This window comes from Liolophura sinensis, chromosome 3 (assembly GCF_032854445.1).
Source record: "Liolophura sinensis isolate JHLJ2023 chromosome 3, CUHK_Ljap_v2, whole genome shotgun sequence".
In the NCBI taxonomy this organism is placed as follows: Eukaryota; Metazoa; Mollusca; class Polyplacophora; order Chitonida; family Chitonidae; genus Liolophura; species Liolophura sinensis.
The window spans coordinates 24986669-25005089 of NC_088297.1; the positions used below are offsets into that span (position 1 = coordinate 24986669).

An 18421-nucleotide genomic window follows, 5' to 3' on the forward strand; every position below is an offset into this window, starting at 1 on the left:
GCTTGGAGAAGTTGGCAGAGAGCCTCTGTTTTAGCTCTGCAAGGCGCTTGGGGCGGTTAGCCGCCTTTACATATGGAGAAGTGTACTGATGTCTGCATATCCTGATTAGACTAGTATGACTTGACCAAGGATAAGTCTTCAACTTCAAGGATTATTTTCTTGGAAGCTTCTATATACACAGGTAAGAGAATTTCTTTTTCTTTCAAGTTTTAATGACACGCACCACCTTTCTTTCGGGCCGATGCATTTTAAATGGATCTGTAAAAAGTATAAGTAAGAGAATATTCCTAACACAACTCACAATGCTCCTGCCTGCACCCAAAAATTCACCGTCCTGGCAAATTCTTAAGCACGGCGTTAAGCACTAGTCAAAGAGAAAAAAAAAGAGATGAATGCGCCCAGTACAAAGGTTTTTTCTTCATTTCCTGCAGCATTGTGGAGAAAATTGGAAATAACATTTAGTTTGGACAAAATACTATTGTAATCAACTATCAATAATATTAACTACGACGTTAAATACGCCAGTGTGTTTTTTCACGATTTTGTGCCAGGTGCATGCTTAACGGGTTTGCTTCCATTACACAGTCAATTTGTTTTTCAGGCCTATATTTTACCTGCATATAAAGGAACATAAACGCACTGAACTGACACATAGCTGATAGCTCTTATCTACAAATGGCCATACATGCGTGTGGCAAGGTTCACAACTTTGAGTATAATAATAGTGTTGAATTACACCTTAGTTAATTTGCGCTTGTCAGTTCGCATTCTGATATTTGGAATCACCTGATAGGCGAATGATATTAACACCTTAATTGGCATGTACAAAAGGGCGTGTACCTTACAGAGAATACAGTGAGTGCAATGATGCTTGCATTCGTAGCGATTGGAGAGCTAGCTCGGTTATATGTCTTAACGTTTTGAGCTTGTGATTATATGGTTAAATGTGATTATATCCGCTTCATCGGAACAAATAGTGAGACAGTTATGGGAGAGACGACAAAAGAAGTCAGAAATTTGTGAATTAAATTAATGGTCACGGAGAAAAGGTCTCGATTCTCTTGTACCAGTGCTAGTATGCGTGTAAAATTAAACTAGATCACAGAATTTATTTTATAAATCAGACAACAATTTTTTTATACTCAGTGAAACTTTCATGTTACATCAGATATACGTTGTCCACTGCCTGTAGCGGAAATAAGGGAATGGCTCAGCTATCTGTAGAACATCTGGTACCATCTCCAGAGTCTTGGTTGTCACTTGTGCCATGCCAAGCCACTGATATGGGATAGTACATGTAGATCTGCTCTTAAAACACACGAGAAACTCTATCCTTTATTCATTGGCTTGGATTTGGTTTAACGTCGTATTCAAAAGGATTTTTCACTACTACAACATTCGTTCAGGCTTGTACGGTGGATGAGACTGAGCGGTGCCCAGGGTTTAACTATACCGCCTTCCTCCGGGTGCACGACAAGCCTTCTGGGCAAGGCAAGAATCAGGGATCAAAACGACTTGAGGGGTTATGTTGTTTACAAATCCAATCCTGGCTTACAATAAATTGTCTGGATTAGATGTGTTACGTATACAGGTGTAACGTTATCGGTCACTGGGGCATGACGGCTTATGTGTAAACCACGACACAATTGTGATCAGTATCACAAACATATATCCTAAGTCTTCAACTTCTTCAACCGCCTCCGTGGCCAATATTGGGAAACATTCCGAAAGAAATATGGGGGTGTAGAGAAATAATTTCAACAGTTGTTTAAAGCTTGTATCTTAAGTGACAAAAATAAATCGTTTTAGCATCATTTTCATAATAATTGCATGCATAAATTCAACTGAAAAAGCGCTTTACAGAAGTGGAAGAGATTGAAGATTTACAATAAGCTTCTGCATGTATAATCCATACTTGCTGCTGGCTGGAGGCGCTAATAAGCTACACGCAGCAACTTCTTCAGCTCTCGGGCTTTCATATATATATATATATATATATATATATATATATATATATATATATATATATATATATATATATATATATATATATATAGTTTATGACCAATATAGTTTACGACCAATAGTAGTTTTGATTCAAAAGTAAAAACATTGTGAGATGTTTGTGAAATGTTTTTACTTTTGCATCAAAACTACTATTTACTCTCCATCCATGTCTTTTTTATTTCTTGTACAGAAGAATGTAATTATTTACTTGTTTTACGCCGTACTCAAGAATATTTCACTTTTATGACGACGGCCAGCATTATGGTGGGAGGAAACCAGGCAAAGCCCGAGGGAAACCCACGACCATCCACATATTGCTGGCAGACCTTCACGTGTATGCAGAAGAATGTAAAATGCTTGTGCAGTGTGTATAGATCTGGTAAAGTGTCAGCCTTAAGAAGGTGTACCATCACTGTATTTTACATATAACACTGAAAAGTGATAAATTTCAAGACGATTTCATTATCGTTAGACCTGTACAATAGTTATGCAAGTTCCTGTGCCGCGGGACAAGGCTCTGAAACAGCTGAAATAGCTCATCTGGCGGTTATTCCCAAAAGTAATTTTAAAAATCTAATTATTCATCTATTGAAATATATTTAATTTAATACTTTATTTATTTATTTATTCAAGATTGTACAGAGCCCAGGGGCTACACAGTTATTTTCCTATCTACATAATTACGCTTACATACATGTATATCTCATCAGGTTTTTTACAGCAGAACATTAGTTGGCCACGGCAATAGATTTACTGAATATATACCACTGTATACACCCAGGGTATAATAGAATCTGTATCCGATTAAGTATATATGGGCCTATTCTGATCCGAAATAAGCCTAGAGCATTACATTCTACGTCCCGTGTTATCAAAGCCAAGCGAGTATGAGTGCACGCTAAATGGTTACGGAAGGAACTGTAAATTTTACGTCAAGTGCCTTTCTAGTGGCAGTTTTAGTGTATATGACCAGCGTGGGTCATTTATTGCACCTGTGGTGGGTAGGTACGGAATACCATTGGAGTCATGGTCAAAAATAATTCTGGGGAAAAAATGTCGAAATTTCGGCTCTATACTCACTGACATGACAACTAAAAAGATCACAGTAGGGAGATAGCACAAACCGAGATGGAAATAGACCACGCAAAGTTTAACACGGCCTGCCATAGTCATCAGCATATATACATGAATACCGATATAGTGCAGAGGAAGATAGCATATAGAAAAATTATGTCGAAATTTCGAGAAAAGAAGTCGAAGTTTCGATTTTTTACACACAATTTTTTTTTTTTTTTTTTTTTTTTTTGCACCGTGACATCAACGGGCTTCCGTACGTAGGCCTATAACAGGGGAGAAGGCGCATCTGACTATAGCTGAGCCACATGCGGGCCTCACATTAGCCTTTACTTTTACTAGAGGACACACGGACACATTTATATAGATTGTATTCTAATGCATAAAGCTCATGCCAGTTTAGCAACTCATTCGACAAACCATCGAGTAATCAGTAAGTACACAAAGGATTCCAGATCACTTATTATACGCCAATAACGATTTCCTCATTTATGAAGAAATCAATGTTCGAAGTGACGCGTGCCTCAATGCATCAATCGATCAATAATGAAATCATTAATGAATCAATGAAATGTTCAATCCAATCACGCTGTGAGTCAGACAACATCCTATACCACTACAGAATCTGTGAGCACTCGGCTACCTGTGCAAAGCATGTGTTTGTAAATTAGTTCCCTCGGCCACCATATCATTATTTACAGAACTGGAAAGTAAGAATACAGTACAGGTATATGGTTGATACATAGGTTCAAGAAAAAAGGAAATGAAACAACCACGGCCAAATTGTTTGTGGACTATTTGTACTCAGGCGCATTGTTAACTACATGTATTTCGCATGTGCTAAGTAGAAAAGGTGGTTTCCCTTATTATTTAAATTGGTTAAGGTTTGTCGCTAAAGGTTGGTCAAGTATAAAGTTTATGCTGGCACTATATGTTTATTTGTTTAACATGTCACATTTCTGAAAATGTTCGTCCCAAGCCCTCCCCCACACGGCCCCATAAGGAATTTTAGTGCAGTCGTCATATATCTAGCCACCCCAGACCATCGTAGAATTTTATGTTTTCGGGGTTGGAAACAAAAAATAAATTCATCTTTTTACCTGGACTGTCCTTAATGGTCTTTGATCTGATAAATTTAGTGTTTTCTGCCTTTAACAAGGCAAAATATGAATACCGATGTTTGAAAAATGATAATAATGACGGCGCTTTGGAACAAACTGGATTGATTCACCGGTTATGCTTAAGAAGATAATTGTATTTACATATAGCGGACAACAGGCTACGAAAAGAGAGATGTTTATTAAATCTCCTTTCCAATGTAACAAGGGTGATCCGTGTATATGTACGCTAGTGTAAATGCCAATAGCGCTAAATTACACAAGGACAAGGGCCGATTCGACAAAGGCCAGTTTTTACCATAATTGTTATTAAAAATTTGAAATTTGATTTTATCAACTTCCTAGTTAAAAATAGGAATACATAACTAGAGTTATAAAAATTGTATGTTATATTTAGGTTTTAAATTCAGACAGAAGTCTTGTGAGACAGGTCATGGTTTTAGAGGACTCTCTATGTATATTTAAGTATAGGCTTGTACAGGCCGTCATGTTAGCTGACCAAGATATTCATCGATTGCTGGTAGGGGGCCTAAATCATGACGATATGCTGTATACGCTTGCAGGCAGTTACGTCTAGGGTAATCGTCTATGTCGGAAGATTTGTGTGTGCGCTATTTTGTCAAACAATATCCATGTAGTAGACAGAGAACCTGCCCGTGCATGCCTATACATATATACATTTCCACCATAGCCAGTATACGTGCATCGAACAATGGAACTCATAAAATCTATATTAGAAGGGTTGTTATGCGCTTTGTTTGCTCTCTACCACTGCATACTACTAGTGGCTGTGGTCATCATGGCATATTGGAAATCAGTGATAATAACATGCAGCACCCAGGGTATATTTACCCTACAGAACCAGACACATAAAACGGCAGAAAACCGCTTTGGCTGTTAGTTCTGCCTAAACGGTTTACTTCCATCAATCGAAAACTTTAAACTGGATTCAAAACTGGCACAGCTGGAAGTCTATAGACATTAACATTAATTAGCCAAGACAGGTGGTAATCTAATATTCCATATAAGCTGTAGGCTTACAGTGCTCCCGTTTTTGTTGAAAAGGCCTAACTCTAGTGGCATGCTAGAAATCTACAAAAAGTGTACCCATGGTGAGCCAGTGGCATGCAAGAAGCCTGCTAGAGGTATCCTTATGGCATGTTAGAAGTCTACTACAGGTGTACTCATGGTTTATTTATTTATTTATTTGATTGGTGTTTTACGCCATACTCAAGAATATTTCACATATACGACGGCCGTCAGCATTATGGTGGATGGAAACCGGACAGAGCCCCGGGGAAACCCACGACCATCCGCAGATTGCTTAAGGACCTTCCCACGTGCGGCCGTAGAGGAAGCCAGCATGCGCTGGACTTGAACTCACATCGACCGCATTGGCGAGAGACTCCTGGGTCATTACGCTGCGCTAGCGCGCTAGCCAACTGAGCCACGGAGGCCCCGTACTCATGGTGAGCCAGTGTCATGCTAGAGGTGTCCCCATCTGGGTTAGAGGCATACTAGCAGTCCACTAGAGGTGTACTTATCGTAAGTAAGTGACATGTTAGGAGAATAATACAGGTGAAGTCGTGGTGAGCCAGTGACATGCTAGAAGCCTGCTAGAGGTGTACTCATGGTGAGCTTGTGGTACGCTTGGAGTCTGCTAGAGGTGTACTCATGGTGAGCTAGAGGCATGTAAGAAGTCTACCAGAAGTGTACACATGGTGAGCTAGTGGCATGTTAGAAGTCTACCAGAAGTGTACTCATGGTGAGTTAGTGGCATGTCAGAAGTCTACCAGAAGTGTACTCATGGTAAGTTAGTGACGTGTTAGAAGCCTGCTGTAAGTGTATTCATGATGAGCTAGTGGTATGCTTGGAGTCTGCTATAGGTGTACTCATAGTGAGCTAGGGACATATTAGAAGTCTATCAGAAGTGTACTCATAGTGAACTAGTGGTATACTAGAAGCCTGCTAGAGGTATCCTAATGGCATGTTAGAAATATACTAGAGGAGTTCTCATGGTGAGCTAGTTGAATGGTAGTGTCTGAGGCTGATGGTCTAGGGTAAACTCCAACAACTCGGGGTTTTGCGTCATGGCGGTTTTATTATAACTAAAAGGTAAACGGCATAACGATCCCCTGTGAACAAAACACAATGCTCCATTAGCCCATTTGAAACACCATAAGGCAACATTACAGAACAAACACATCTAAAGATAGTATATAAATTATTTAGACTGTCATGTGGCAGCACAAAATATGCACAATTCTGCTTTGCGCGTGTGACACTATTACCACAACATACTAAATACGAATGAATTTCAAGGCATCCCATTAAGTTTTCCGTTATTACGGTTTAACACTGAAATACATTAGCCATAACAGATAAACAATACCCCTATTATCTGGTAATAAAAGCAAATACTTGTGAATCCGTGGACTACAACCTTTTAATAACAGATAAACAATATCCCTATTATCTGGTAATAAAAGCAAATACCTGTGAATCCGTGTACTACAATCTTTTAATAACAGATAAACAATATCACTATTATCTGGTAATAAAGGCAAATACCTGTGAATCCGTGAACTACAACCTTTTAATAACAGATAAACAGATATCCCTGTTATCTGGTAATAAAAGCAAATACCTGTGAATCCGTGGACTGCAACCTTTTAATAACAGATAAACAGATATCCCTGTTATCTGGTAATAAAAGCAAATACCTGTGAATCCGTGGACTGCAACCTTTTAATAACAGATAAACAGATATCCATATTATCTGGTAATAAAAGCAAATACCTGTGAATCCGTGGACTACAATCTTTTAAATCCCCAAAGAATCTCACTCACTCAAAGCCAATCTCACAGTGACATAAATACGGTGAGTATTCACTTACAAAATAAAAAAAAACACCAAAGAGAGCTAAAACAAGGAGCTATTTCAGCACACTTACTCCAGACAACCATACACGTTACCATCTTGTTTCAGGTAGGAAAATATCGGGTTGTAATATCATTACCATCAGATGTCAACACAAAATATCATTTTACACTTTACATCCGAAATCTCCAAATCGCATATGCTGATAGGCATGAATAATGCATGTTGCCCAGAACTACTCCACAGTTCACATAAGGTGGAAAAACGTAATCAAACTAATACTGACATTCTGCCCTATAGTGATGTCGAATAGTCAATCACTCAACTCTAACCCACGTAATCTACCAAAAAACATGTCCCGACCACAGAAACGTGTTGGAGGTGTCCTGGTGGCGAGTTAGAGGTATGATAGAAGTCTCACTCATGGTGAGCTAGTGGCATGCTAGAAGCCTGTTAGAGTTATCCTGATGGCATTCTAGAAATTTACTGGAGGTGTATTCAAGGTGAGCTAGTGGCATGCTAGAAGCCTTCTAGAGGTGTCTTAAGTAAATGAGTCGCACGCTATGAGTCAGCTCAAGTTGTCTTTATGGTGGTTTAGCGGCATTCTACAAGTCTACTAGAGGCGTGCTTATGGTGAGATAGTGACATGATAGATACTAGAGGTCTACTAGAGGTATCCTTTTGGCGAACTAGTGGCATGTTAGAGGTCTGCTAGAGAGACTCATGGTGACGTAGTGGCATGCTACACGGCTACTAGCCTCATGTTAAGTTGGATGCATGCCATACGCCTGCTGTTGGTGTGCTCATGGTGAGCTAGAGACATGCTAGAAGCCTTCAACAGGTGTCTTCGTGGTGATCTTGTGGCATGCTAGAAGCCTGCTGTTGGTGTCTTCGTGGTGAGCTAGAGACATCATACAAGCTCTCAACAGGTGTCTTCATAGCGAACTAAAGGCATGCTAAAGGCCTGCTATAAATGTGCTCATGGTGAGCTAGAGGCATGCTAGAAACCTAATACAACTGTGACCATGGTGGACTAGTGGCATGCTAGAAAACCCGCTACAATTGTGATCATGGTGAGCTAGTGCCATGCTAGAAACCCGCTACAATTGTGATCATGGTGAGATAGTGGCATGCTAGATATAAGCGTCAAGTCCGACATTCCTATACCATTCGTAGTCCGTAAAGGGCGTTCCAAGTCGATAATCGCAAGATCCATTTCCACAACAAAGTCCGTGAATAAATTCGTTCGTAGTCCGTGAATGAGTTCCATGTCAAATAACAGCTAAACAAGTATCTCAGTCGCGCTTTCATTGCAACTGTTCATAAAGGCATCATGCTGATGTAATTAGCATGGCTACCTATACGGCCCCTAGCCCCAGGTTAAGCGGTATTAGATACAGTTTGAAAATGACAAGCGTTACACACCCTAACCTACCAGATATATGATTCAAACGTAACGGACGATTACGTCTTTCCCGTTAATATGTAAAGATTTCATGCTGCAAGAGGCGACATCAATGATGTTACACATGACATACAAGATAGACTGTTACACTGGGCAACCAGCGCCATCTATGTTGTTAAATACCATGTACGTGATAGATATGTACATAGGGATAACAGCGCAGTCTATGTGGTTGATCACAATGCAGATCGCCAGAGATTCTGAACGCTCTGTCCATACCTGCCAACGAGTGTTATATTCATTGTAAAATTTGAGAAACTTAGAATGAAGGCGTTTGATGGAGTATCCTTGACATACTAGTTTTTGGACTAACAATTTGTGACGCAGATTAAAGTCATCACAATTAACGCAAGATCTGACAAATGCTACTAGGCGAGATATGTATACGCTATATGCAGGACCCTTTGGTATATTGCTATCTAAATAAGGATAATTTACAATATCAAAATTGAAATTATGCCTTTTGTCGTAAAGGCGGCGTGAAAGGAGATCTTGTCCGTCTTTGTACAGATATAGATCCAAATAAGATGTACCATCAGGACTATCTGTTGTCTCCTTTAAATCCAATGAAGGCGGATAGATTTCCTTCACAGCTTCAGCAATATGGGGATTATTTAACGCCATCAGTATACCGCTTGGTAAATGAAAAGGATCGAGCTTTAAAGATATTACTTTTACGTAATTTCTGCATATAGTCGTATTCATATGAAAACAGGTATAGGTCTGCCAAAAGAGGCGCACAGTTGGTACCCACTGGAATACCTATGCACTGTTGGTAAATGGTATCTCCGAATTTCACATAGATGTTATTAATGAGAAATTCAAGTAATTCAATAAATAATGTAACATCCCATGAGTGGTAACCTTTATAAAGAGTAGAACTAAAGAAAGCCTTATTGCTTCTGACGTTAATATAACGGTGACTAGTTTTAGTAAATACCGAGACAATTAACGACGACATTCTTTCAATAAGATCTTTGTGAGGATTCGTAGTATAGAGAGTAGAGAAATCCCATGTGGATACGTCTTTGTACGGTATATGCATATGAGCATCGAGTTCTTCTGTAAGACGTTTGGAGTTGTTAAGAATCCACATGCAGTTGACACCTGAATTTTTTGTTATGGCACAACAATACTTATTCCAAAATGACTTTACTTCTTGTAACGCTCTCGTCAGTAGGGTTGACAAGAGTTTGGTGGTACAGCTTCTTGAACCTGCAATAAATCGAACCTTGTATGGGGATTTGTGCATTTTAGGAAACCAGTAAAGTTGTGGTATTTCTGTGTGACGGGTAGGTATATTTATGCGCCTTTATTTAAGAACGGTTTTGTGTTTGTTAAATAGTTCCTCCAGAGTACATGTAGTAGAATACGTGGATGTCGTTGTGGATGCACATAGCTCTTGAACAAGAATTTGATAATAATAATTCTTGCAAATAAAGATGACATTATTAGGAGCCTTGTCTGCTACAGTGATGACAAATTTACTATGAAGGTCAGCGAGTGTTTCTTGCACAGTGGGATCCTTCAGAACCTGTTTAACTTTAGGTAGAGCATCAATGTCTAGGCGGTGTATAGTTAAACTAACTTTCTTTTTGACAATCTCAAGCCAATCGTTAAGTACCGAAGAATCCAATTTCTCCCGTTTTGACCATTTTTTAATATACTCCACACTTCTTGCATGTTACCAAGTAAATACAATTGGGACACAATACAACTTAAGTTAACGTAGGAATTAACAGAATAACATTTACCAGTCAGTGAGGAAATAAAAGTGGCGGATGTATCAAATGATGGACATGTAAGACAATCGTTATGTCCACATTTAGAAATAGTTAAATGTTTGCTTTGGGAATTCAATGTCAAACAATCGTTTAGTTGGACAGAACACGGTTTGGTGGAAATACCATGTTTAATGCTCTCAAATATATCCGGTATTTGGATGGAAATGGGTCTTAGTGCAAACGATTAATTTATTGACTCGCCCTGGGAACATGCACCACTATTCCCAGCGTTAGTCCTATGCATATTTTTGTAGTTCATAGTTATTGGTATAATTGTGCAGAGGCCTCGCTACTATTGTAATCACGGTGAGCTAGTGACATGCTAGAAACCCACTGCAATTGTGAACATGGTGAGCTAGCTGCATGATAGAGACCTTCTACAATTGCCATCACGGTGTGTAAGTGGCATTCTAGAAACCCGCTACAATTATGATCATGGTGAACTAGTGGTATGGTAGAAGCCCGCTACAACTGCGAACATGGAGAGTTAGTGGCATGCTAGAAACACGTTACAATTGTGAACATATTGAGCTAGTGGCACGCTAGAAGCCTGCTGCAATTGTGATCATTGTGCACTGAAAACAGTTTAGTTGGTATACTTGTACACGTACGTTTTAAGTGAATCGCAAAGGACCGCCAGCATCTTCAATACCGGAACAACAATCTTTAAAGCACGCCCATTCCACAGTCTTTTGAAGCCGCGTGCACATTGTACCCAGTCAATCGGTGATTGTTTGAGATTACCTGTCTTTCAACGCGTTTGATGTTCTTTACGCCCCACTCGTTTAAATCCCTAGACATATACAGTTTATATATCTAAAATAAATTTTTAAAAAATACTTAAAACCAAAAACAACATGTAAACAATACAATATAAAGCTACTGATCTGGGGTAGAAATCATAACGATATATACGTGTATATTATGTATGTCATTACGCCTGGGATCATCCGTGGCCTAGTGGTTAGTCTGCCAGCGCGGCAAAATGATCCAGGAGCCTCTAAACAGTATGGTCACTGTGAGTTCAAGTCCAAGTAAAAGTATCAATCAAGTAAATAAGTAAACAAATCGTTACGGGTTAATCGTTTTCTAGGATTTGTGTTATTTTGCATAAGAATGATCATCCTGGAAAATTAGAGCAACATACGTGTACGTGTGTGTGCATATACACGTAGGCCTATTATACACGTATATATTTAAGATATAAGAGATCGCTTGAATGAAGGATTGGTTGACTGTTACTTATCGCCGTGCTCAAGAGTGTTTCATTTAAAGGAGAAGAAAACCTGAAAACATGGGCTGAAAAGAGAACTTTTTTCTATCTGGTGGTGCCTGCTTCATAATCTTGCCATTTTTCCTCGCTAACACGTAAGGCCTGAAAACGGCAAAGCTAGCATAAATCGCTGAGTCCATGACGTCCTCCATCTTTAACACCCTGTAATTTGTGCTGGGGATGCGTTGCCTCTCAGCCAGTGAGAGTCGTTAAAACCGCCGGCTTGTTTGTGATAACTCGGAACCTACGTCCAACATTCCGGTTTCCCGATCGTCAAGCGGAAAACGAACTGTACTGTTCCCTACCTTCTGGGAAGGAGAGTTCTACCGGAAATGTACGAACTGCACTTCGGCCGTTTCCGACGGCAATACTCCTCCTATCACAGAAGACTTCAGGACTAGTTCTTAGGCAAAATGGAGTCGCCCACAGCGGATTTTGGCGCTGACTTTATTTATAATTTATCAATTTGTGGTGCATATTACAATTTTTTATGGCATGCACCTGCGAGGAAAAGCATACTCTTTTCAATGATATTTGACTGATAATAAACTTTTCTTCTCCTTTGGGTGATTGCGGTCAGTTATGTGATTGTGGTCAGTTATGTGATTGCGGTCAGTTATGTGATTGCGGTCAGATATGTGGACGGAGAAAACCGGGGTACCCGGAGTAAACCCTTGACCTTCGGCAGCTACGTGTACCTGACAAACCTCAATGCCTAGTGATCACATGCATGTACACTAGACACAAAATCTGTACAGGAAGTTGTGTTTTGTTTTCCTTAGCTCAACCCTATAACACTGCCAGTGGACTGTCTCCGGTCATTATAAGTTATATTAGAAATCAGCTATAACATGCAATATGTATATGTGCGCTGTATTCACGTGTATATATAACCAGGGAAATCGATGCCACAGGTTTTAGCATTCATGAGCTGTGTATGGAAGCCGATGCGGACCAGTCACCTGTTTCTAGTGTCCACCGGACATATAAGATCGAAATCGCAAAAACCCAAAAGCGCGAACGTCTAAAACGTAAAACAAAATAGTGCTATTTTCGAAAGCCCAAAAGTAGATGCGAAAGGAAAACCCAATGGTGGAAAGTTTCGCACTTTCGCGTTTTCGATCGTATCATTATTAAGGTCCAAGCTAAAACTATGAATGGCCAAACCCGGCTGTGGATCATTAAAGCTACCCAGTATAGAGTTGATGACATTGGGGAAGTAATATAAACAGTTCTTTGCAGCATCTTATAGCTTAGCTGCCGGAATACTGGACAGGAGTGATTAAGTGGTCAGGGGCTTCCGGGGCCTGTGGTTAACGTGCTAGCGAAATCACTATAACCTCTCACCAATGCCATCGTTGTGGTTTGAAGTCAAAGTCTTTCTGGTTGGCTACCGTTTCCTGGTGTACATCGGAAGGTCGGCCAGCAACCTGCGGATGATCGTCGGTTTCCCTCGGACTGCCCGATTTCCTCCCACCGTAATGCTGGCCGCCGTTGTATATGTGATATATTTTTGAATACGGCGCAAAACTCCAATCTAATAAATAAATAAATAGATCAATAAATAAATAAATAAATAAATAAATAAATAAAGGAATTGGCCCTCAATGGCGGTTAGCGGCCCATTTTACGAAGCAGACGCGAGAACGTCAGCTGTAACACATACATGTAGACCCTGTGAAGATATATAATGCGTCCTGACATCAATTAAAACGCCTTTCCCATCAAGAGATCGATGAGCTTGTTTGATGTCTCCAGGGACTTCATGTGAAAGTTATTTGAAATCACACCCTTTATCATTTTGACCTGTTGTTTTCGCCAGAACTGTTAGTAAAGTTTTTGGAAATCATTAAAAATAATATTCACCTGTTAATTCCGGTTCTCTCTCAGCTTAAAACATTTTTTAAAAATTGATTTTCTTGTGCAAACAAGGGGCGTAACTCTAAATGAGCTAATGTAGGTCTTGATGTGCTGTCAGCTTTGTGTTTATGTGTATACACAAAAGGAACACAATATGCGATACTGGAACAAAATTAAACAACAAAACAAATGCGGGGATGATAAAATCCACCACACAAAAAGTGAGGTTGCGTATTCGACTCCAGTTGTTGCTGTTTCGTTGGTGGCTGTACGGCAGCAGATTGTCAGGTAACTGAGGGCAGTTGTTGGCTTACCTCTATTGACACCTGGCACCCAAAGTTAGCTCCTTTGGACTATTTTCAGAGAGTTCTATAAGGCATTATTAATGTGATTATATACACTACATGCTTATAATCCCAAACGACACCTGTTCATATATACTTACATATATCTTCACTTACTTTTTTATTTACCAGTATTTATTTCTTTATTTATCAGATTAGGGTTTGACACACACCAAATACTTAGGAATATTGAGGGACACCATGCAGGTTTATTTTTATTATTATCATGTATATTTAAGTAACGGATGTATTTTTATTTCTCAGATAACAGATAACCGAAAATGAGTAAGAAGAGGAAGGAAGACGATAAGCCACCTCCCGTATCGGGTCCTGGCAGTCGGATTGTGGGCTTACCCAGCTCTCTCAGGAAACACCTTAAACAAATCGAGTACCAAGCTTGTCTTGTCGTTGACTTCGCAACAGGAGGCCTGAAGAAACTGCCCATGGATATTTTCAAGAACGAAGAAGTGTGCGACCTTGCGAGGAAGTTCCTGGTGGGATGCAATAAGCTGAAGAAGATACCGAAGGATATTGGTGAGATGGTCAATGTGGAGTTGATTGACGTGAGCATCAACCAGTTATCCTCGTTACCGGGCACTATCGGCAAATGCAAGATGCTGAAAGTGCTAAACGCTGAGCGAAATTGCCTGAAGAGTCTGCCGAAAACTCTTAATAAACCGGCTTTCCTTAAAACCATCCTGGCGTCTAACAACAAGATCAAGTCGTTACCGAACACGATGAACAAATGCCTGGCGCTGGAAACATTGGACGTATCCCATAACCAAGTGAAAAGCCTGAAAAAGACGATTTACCAATGTAGTATCAGTTTAGATATCAGCCACAACAGGCTGTCCGATCTGCCCGACGCTACAGGTGTGAAAAAGTCCGCGATCAAGTCAATCAACGCTTCCCACAATATGATCACGTTCTTACCGGAAACCATCCATATTGTGACGACACTCACCTGGTTAGACATTTCCCACAACGAACTGGAGGAAATTCCTCGGGAACTGGGTTTCCTGAAGTACCTCGAACATCTCAACATGGGTTACAATCGTGTGACCTTCCTACCAGAAGAGATTTGCAACATGGGAAATTCTCTCCGCTTCATGGACGCCTCCAACAATAACTTGGATTCGCTACCGTCTAAGTTTAACACCATGAAGCGTTTGACGCACTTAGACTTGTCAAAGAACAGCATTGATACGCTCCCGAATAAATTCCACGAGCTTGTAGAATTAAAGACCCTGGACCTATCAGGAAATAAGTTAGCGTCCATTGACACAGTGACGAAACTCGTCAGTTTGGAAACTTTGTCTGTGGCGAACAATTTCCTGGTGGAAATTCCTGAGGAAATCGGTAAACTGAAATGTCTGGTGTCAATCGACGTTTCTGGAAACGCCATTAAGCAGATCCCACAAGAACTTGGTTTGGTTCCTACCCTGAAAACCATCAAAGCTTCAGACAACAAAATCCCGGCCATTCCGGACATGTTTGGAGACAAGCAACTCCTCCAAGATTTGGATTTTTCGGGAAACTGGCTGACTGGCGTTCCGAGTGACCTGAGAAAGCTGCGCACCGTGGAAAGTCTCAATCTCTCCCGTAACACGATATCCCACCTCCCAAGAGCCATGGACACGCTTGGCTTACTACGTAAACTCGACGTCAGTTCCAACGAGCTGACGGACTTGTCGTTGCCGACCAGCGTCACGTCCCTGAATCTGGCCTCGAATGCCTGGTACATGCCTGCCGTTGACCCGCGTTCGATTCTCACCATGATCTGCCAGAAAGACCATGCTTCGATGATCACAGAGCTCAACCTGTCCGATGTAAAAATGAACGAAATGCCGGACAGCATAGGGAGGATGAAATTCCTCAAGTCTCTGGATCTCTCTCGGAATCAGCTCAGGGACCTGACGGGCGAGATCGGCAAGCTCCGATTGCTGAACAGGCTGAACGTCAGTGACAATGAGCTGTTGAGCATTCATGAGAAGGTCTCGCAACTGCAGTGTCTGGAGACGCTGGATGCGTCGCAAAACAAGATTAACGAGTTTCCCGAGGGTCTCTTGGAGGTTATGTCGGTGGAGAAGCTTAATCTCTCCTTTAATAACATCGCCACGCTTCCGGTCCACTTCGGAGAACTACACAAACTGGTGATGCTGAATCTCTCAAACAATGAGCTGGAGGAATTCCCCGAGGATCGAATAGACATTCTGGCCTCACTCATCACGCTGAACTTGTCCAAAAACCACATCACCAAATTCCCCACAGACCTACCTTACTTGTATCGGATACAATTCCTGATCGCCGCCGGAAACGATATTACTGAGCTTCCGTCGGACATAAGCAAGATGGCAGGATTGGAGAAGCTGGATCTATCTGATAACCTCTTGACGTCACTACCGGAGAACATTTGCAAAATACCGTCCCTCGTGAGCCTAGACGTCTCCGACAACTGCATTACAGTCTTCCCTAAGAAGATGGAGCAGCTGAGACAGAAATGTGAGGTGAATACTGAAGATCAAGATTCACTGAAAACTCGGGAGGCAGGAGACAGACCTTCTTCCTCCGCAGACTCCAATCCAAGAGAAGGCAGTCCGAAAACGAAAGCGACAGGGCTCGACACAGAGGACTGATGGAGGCTCGTGGAAACGTCATTTTATATAATTAAAGATGTACATGACCGATAATCCAGCTGCCTGTAACGTTTTGTTGATTGAACAAATGCAGTTGAACAGATCCCATGTCATTATGAAATGGAAAATGCCTTGGGAAAAAAGAATGTATGACATTTGATGCATAATGAAGAGTGTACTGGTCACAGACAAAAGTTTTGATTTTAAATGTGTATTATTGGTCAGTTAACATTATGGAATGCTTTAGGAATTGGCCGTTTCCAACCTTTGCGCCTCATTCCTCCTCTGAAAGCAACGCTCAGGGTGCCGGGTTTGCGTCGATTGACGTCATCTTAAGTACTGTAGACAAGCGTCTAGCGCCAAAAGTCCATAATAGTCAACAGATTTTCTTTTGTATTATTTTATTTTATTTAAATGAACTCCATGCATGGAACATTGCCTTGAAAAGGCTATCAACCGACGAACAGATAAAATGGTACGTCTTACATAATGGTCTTTTTGTGATGTTTCATTTAAAAATAATAAGTATTTTTGTATATATTTATTTACATAATATATCAGTCTACAATGACTATTAGCTATGAAGAATTATGAAATTAATGAAACTGTCTCTATCGTTGTTTATGTTTATTAGCTGTTGTTATCCATTTATTTGTTATTCTTGTTGTTGCTGCAGTTTTGTGAATATATATTTATATGGTATATAATTGTCGTATATTTACATCATCTTTTATGGAGAGTGCTATTTGTTATTTGTAACCAAAAAGCAATACCAGTATATTTGTTAACACTGCTTGTGGGAGTGCCTTTGTTTATGCATACACTTTATATATACATCTATACCTTTGTAACATGTTGCCACATGTATACCTTTGTAACATGTTGCCACATGTATACCTTTGTAACATGTTGCCACGTGTACTTTTGTAACTTGTTGCCACATGTATATCTTTGTAACATGTTACCATATGTATACCTTTGGACCTTGTCCAAAATACTTCAAATCTTCTATTATACATATCATTTTTTTTTCTTTTACAAACCTGTTTACGTTTTGTAAAAGTGTGATCTGCATTGTGTAACTTACTTTTCATTGCTATAACAGGGTTTACCCTCTATAAAATACAGATGTGATGTCAGATGCAGAAGAGAGTTTATTTGCTTCCTCATGAATTAGCATATTTATATGGGGAGAGAAAACTGTATGTTGCTATATCATGTTACGTGGCCGTCTTGTGATGCATACGCCTGATTGTAGTTTACAATACGTATTAAGACGTACGTTTCTTCGTACAGGCATATTCAGTGTATACTATGTATGTGTAGGTGGAAATGTACTTTTTGAAATAATGTTTTGATTGTTTGGAGAAAGCTCTGCTATGTACATCTGCTGTCAATGTTGTTTCTTTTCTAGCAATAGCAAAATGTAGTCTGCAATGTGAACCACTTTACCAAAATTGTGACGTACATGTTTGTATTAGTTATTGGATGACAGAACAGGTTCGTTTGCGGCTCGATGTATAAAGTGCGCAATATTCTGATGAACACAGACAAGCTTATGGTTCAAGTCAAGTTCCAAAGAATTGTCATGCTTTCCTTACATAATAATATTGTTAAGTCAGCTTCATCAAATGGGAGTGCCGTGGCAAATCTTATTCTCAGCAAGTTTCCAAAGAAATTTTACTTTTTCCTCAAAGAATAGTAATTTCAAGTAATTTTCAAGAACTTGAGGCATAGGTTGCAATACGACGATTTTTTGACGGCAATCGTCTATATTTATAAAAAAAGGGTGAAATGTGTCTCCGTTAGTTAGCCTATGTGTGTAAATTATTATATATTTATAGATTTACAAAATAATGATGCTCTGCAATGACGAGAAGAAAAAAAACCATAAGCATCAAAATAGGGTGATAATGTGCAGCATTGAAAACTTTCCCCATAGATGCAGCCAGCATTACAAAATCAGATTTGCTGCATGT

The 18421-nt window shown here is 40.0% G+C and overlaps 1 protein-coding gene across 1 annotated transcript; it reads left to right on the plus strand.

Annotated features, from left to right (window-relative positions):
* The first annotated feature begins 63 nt into the window (after positions 1-63).
* LOC135463499 (leucine-rich repeat protein lrrA-like) lies at positions 64-16442 on the plus strand. The gene is made up of 2 exons (XM_064740758.1): positions 64-181; positions 14071-16442. Exon 2 carries the CDS (start codon positions 14088-14090, stop codon positions 16440-16442), a length of 2355 nt encoding a protein of 784 aa, XP_064596828.1. The 5' UTR covers positions 64-181; positions 14071-14087.
* The last annotated feature ends 1979 nt before the right edge of the window (positions 16443-18421 follow it).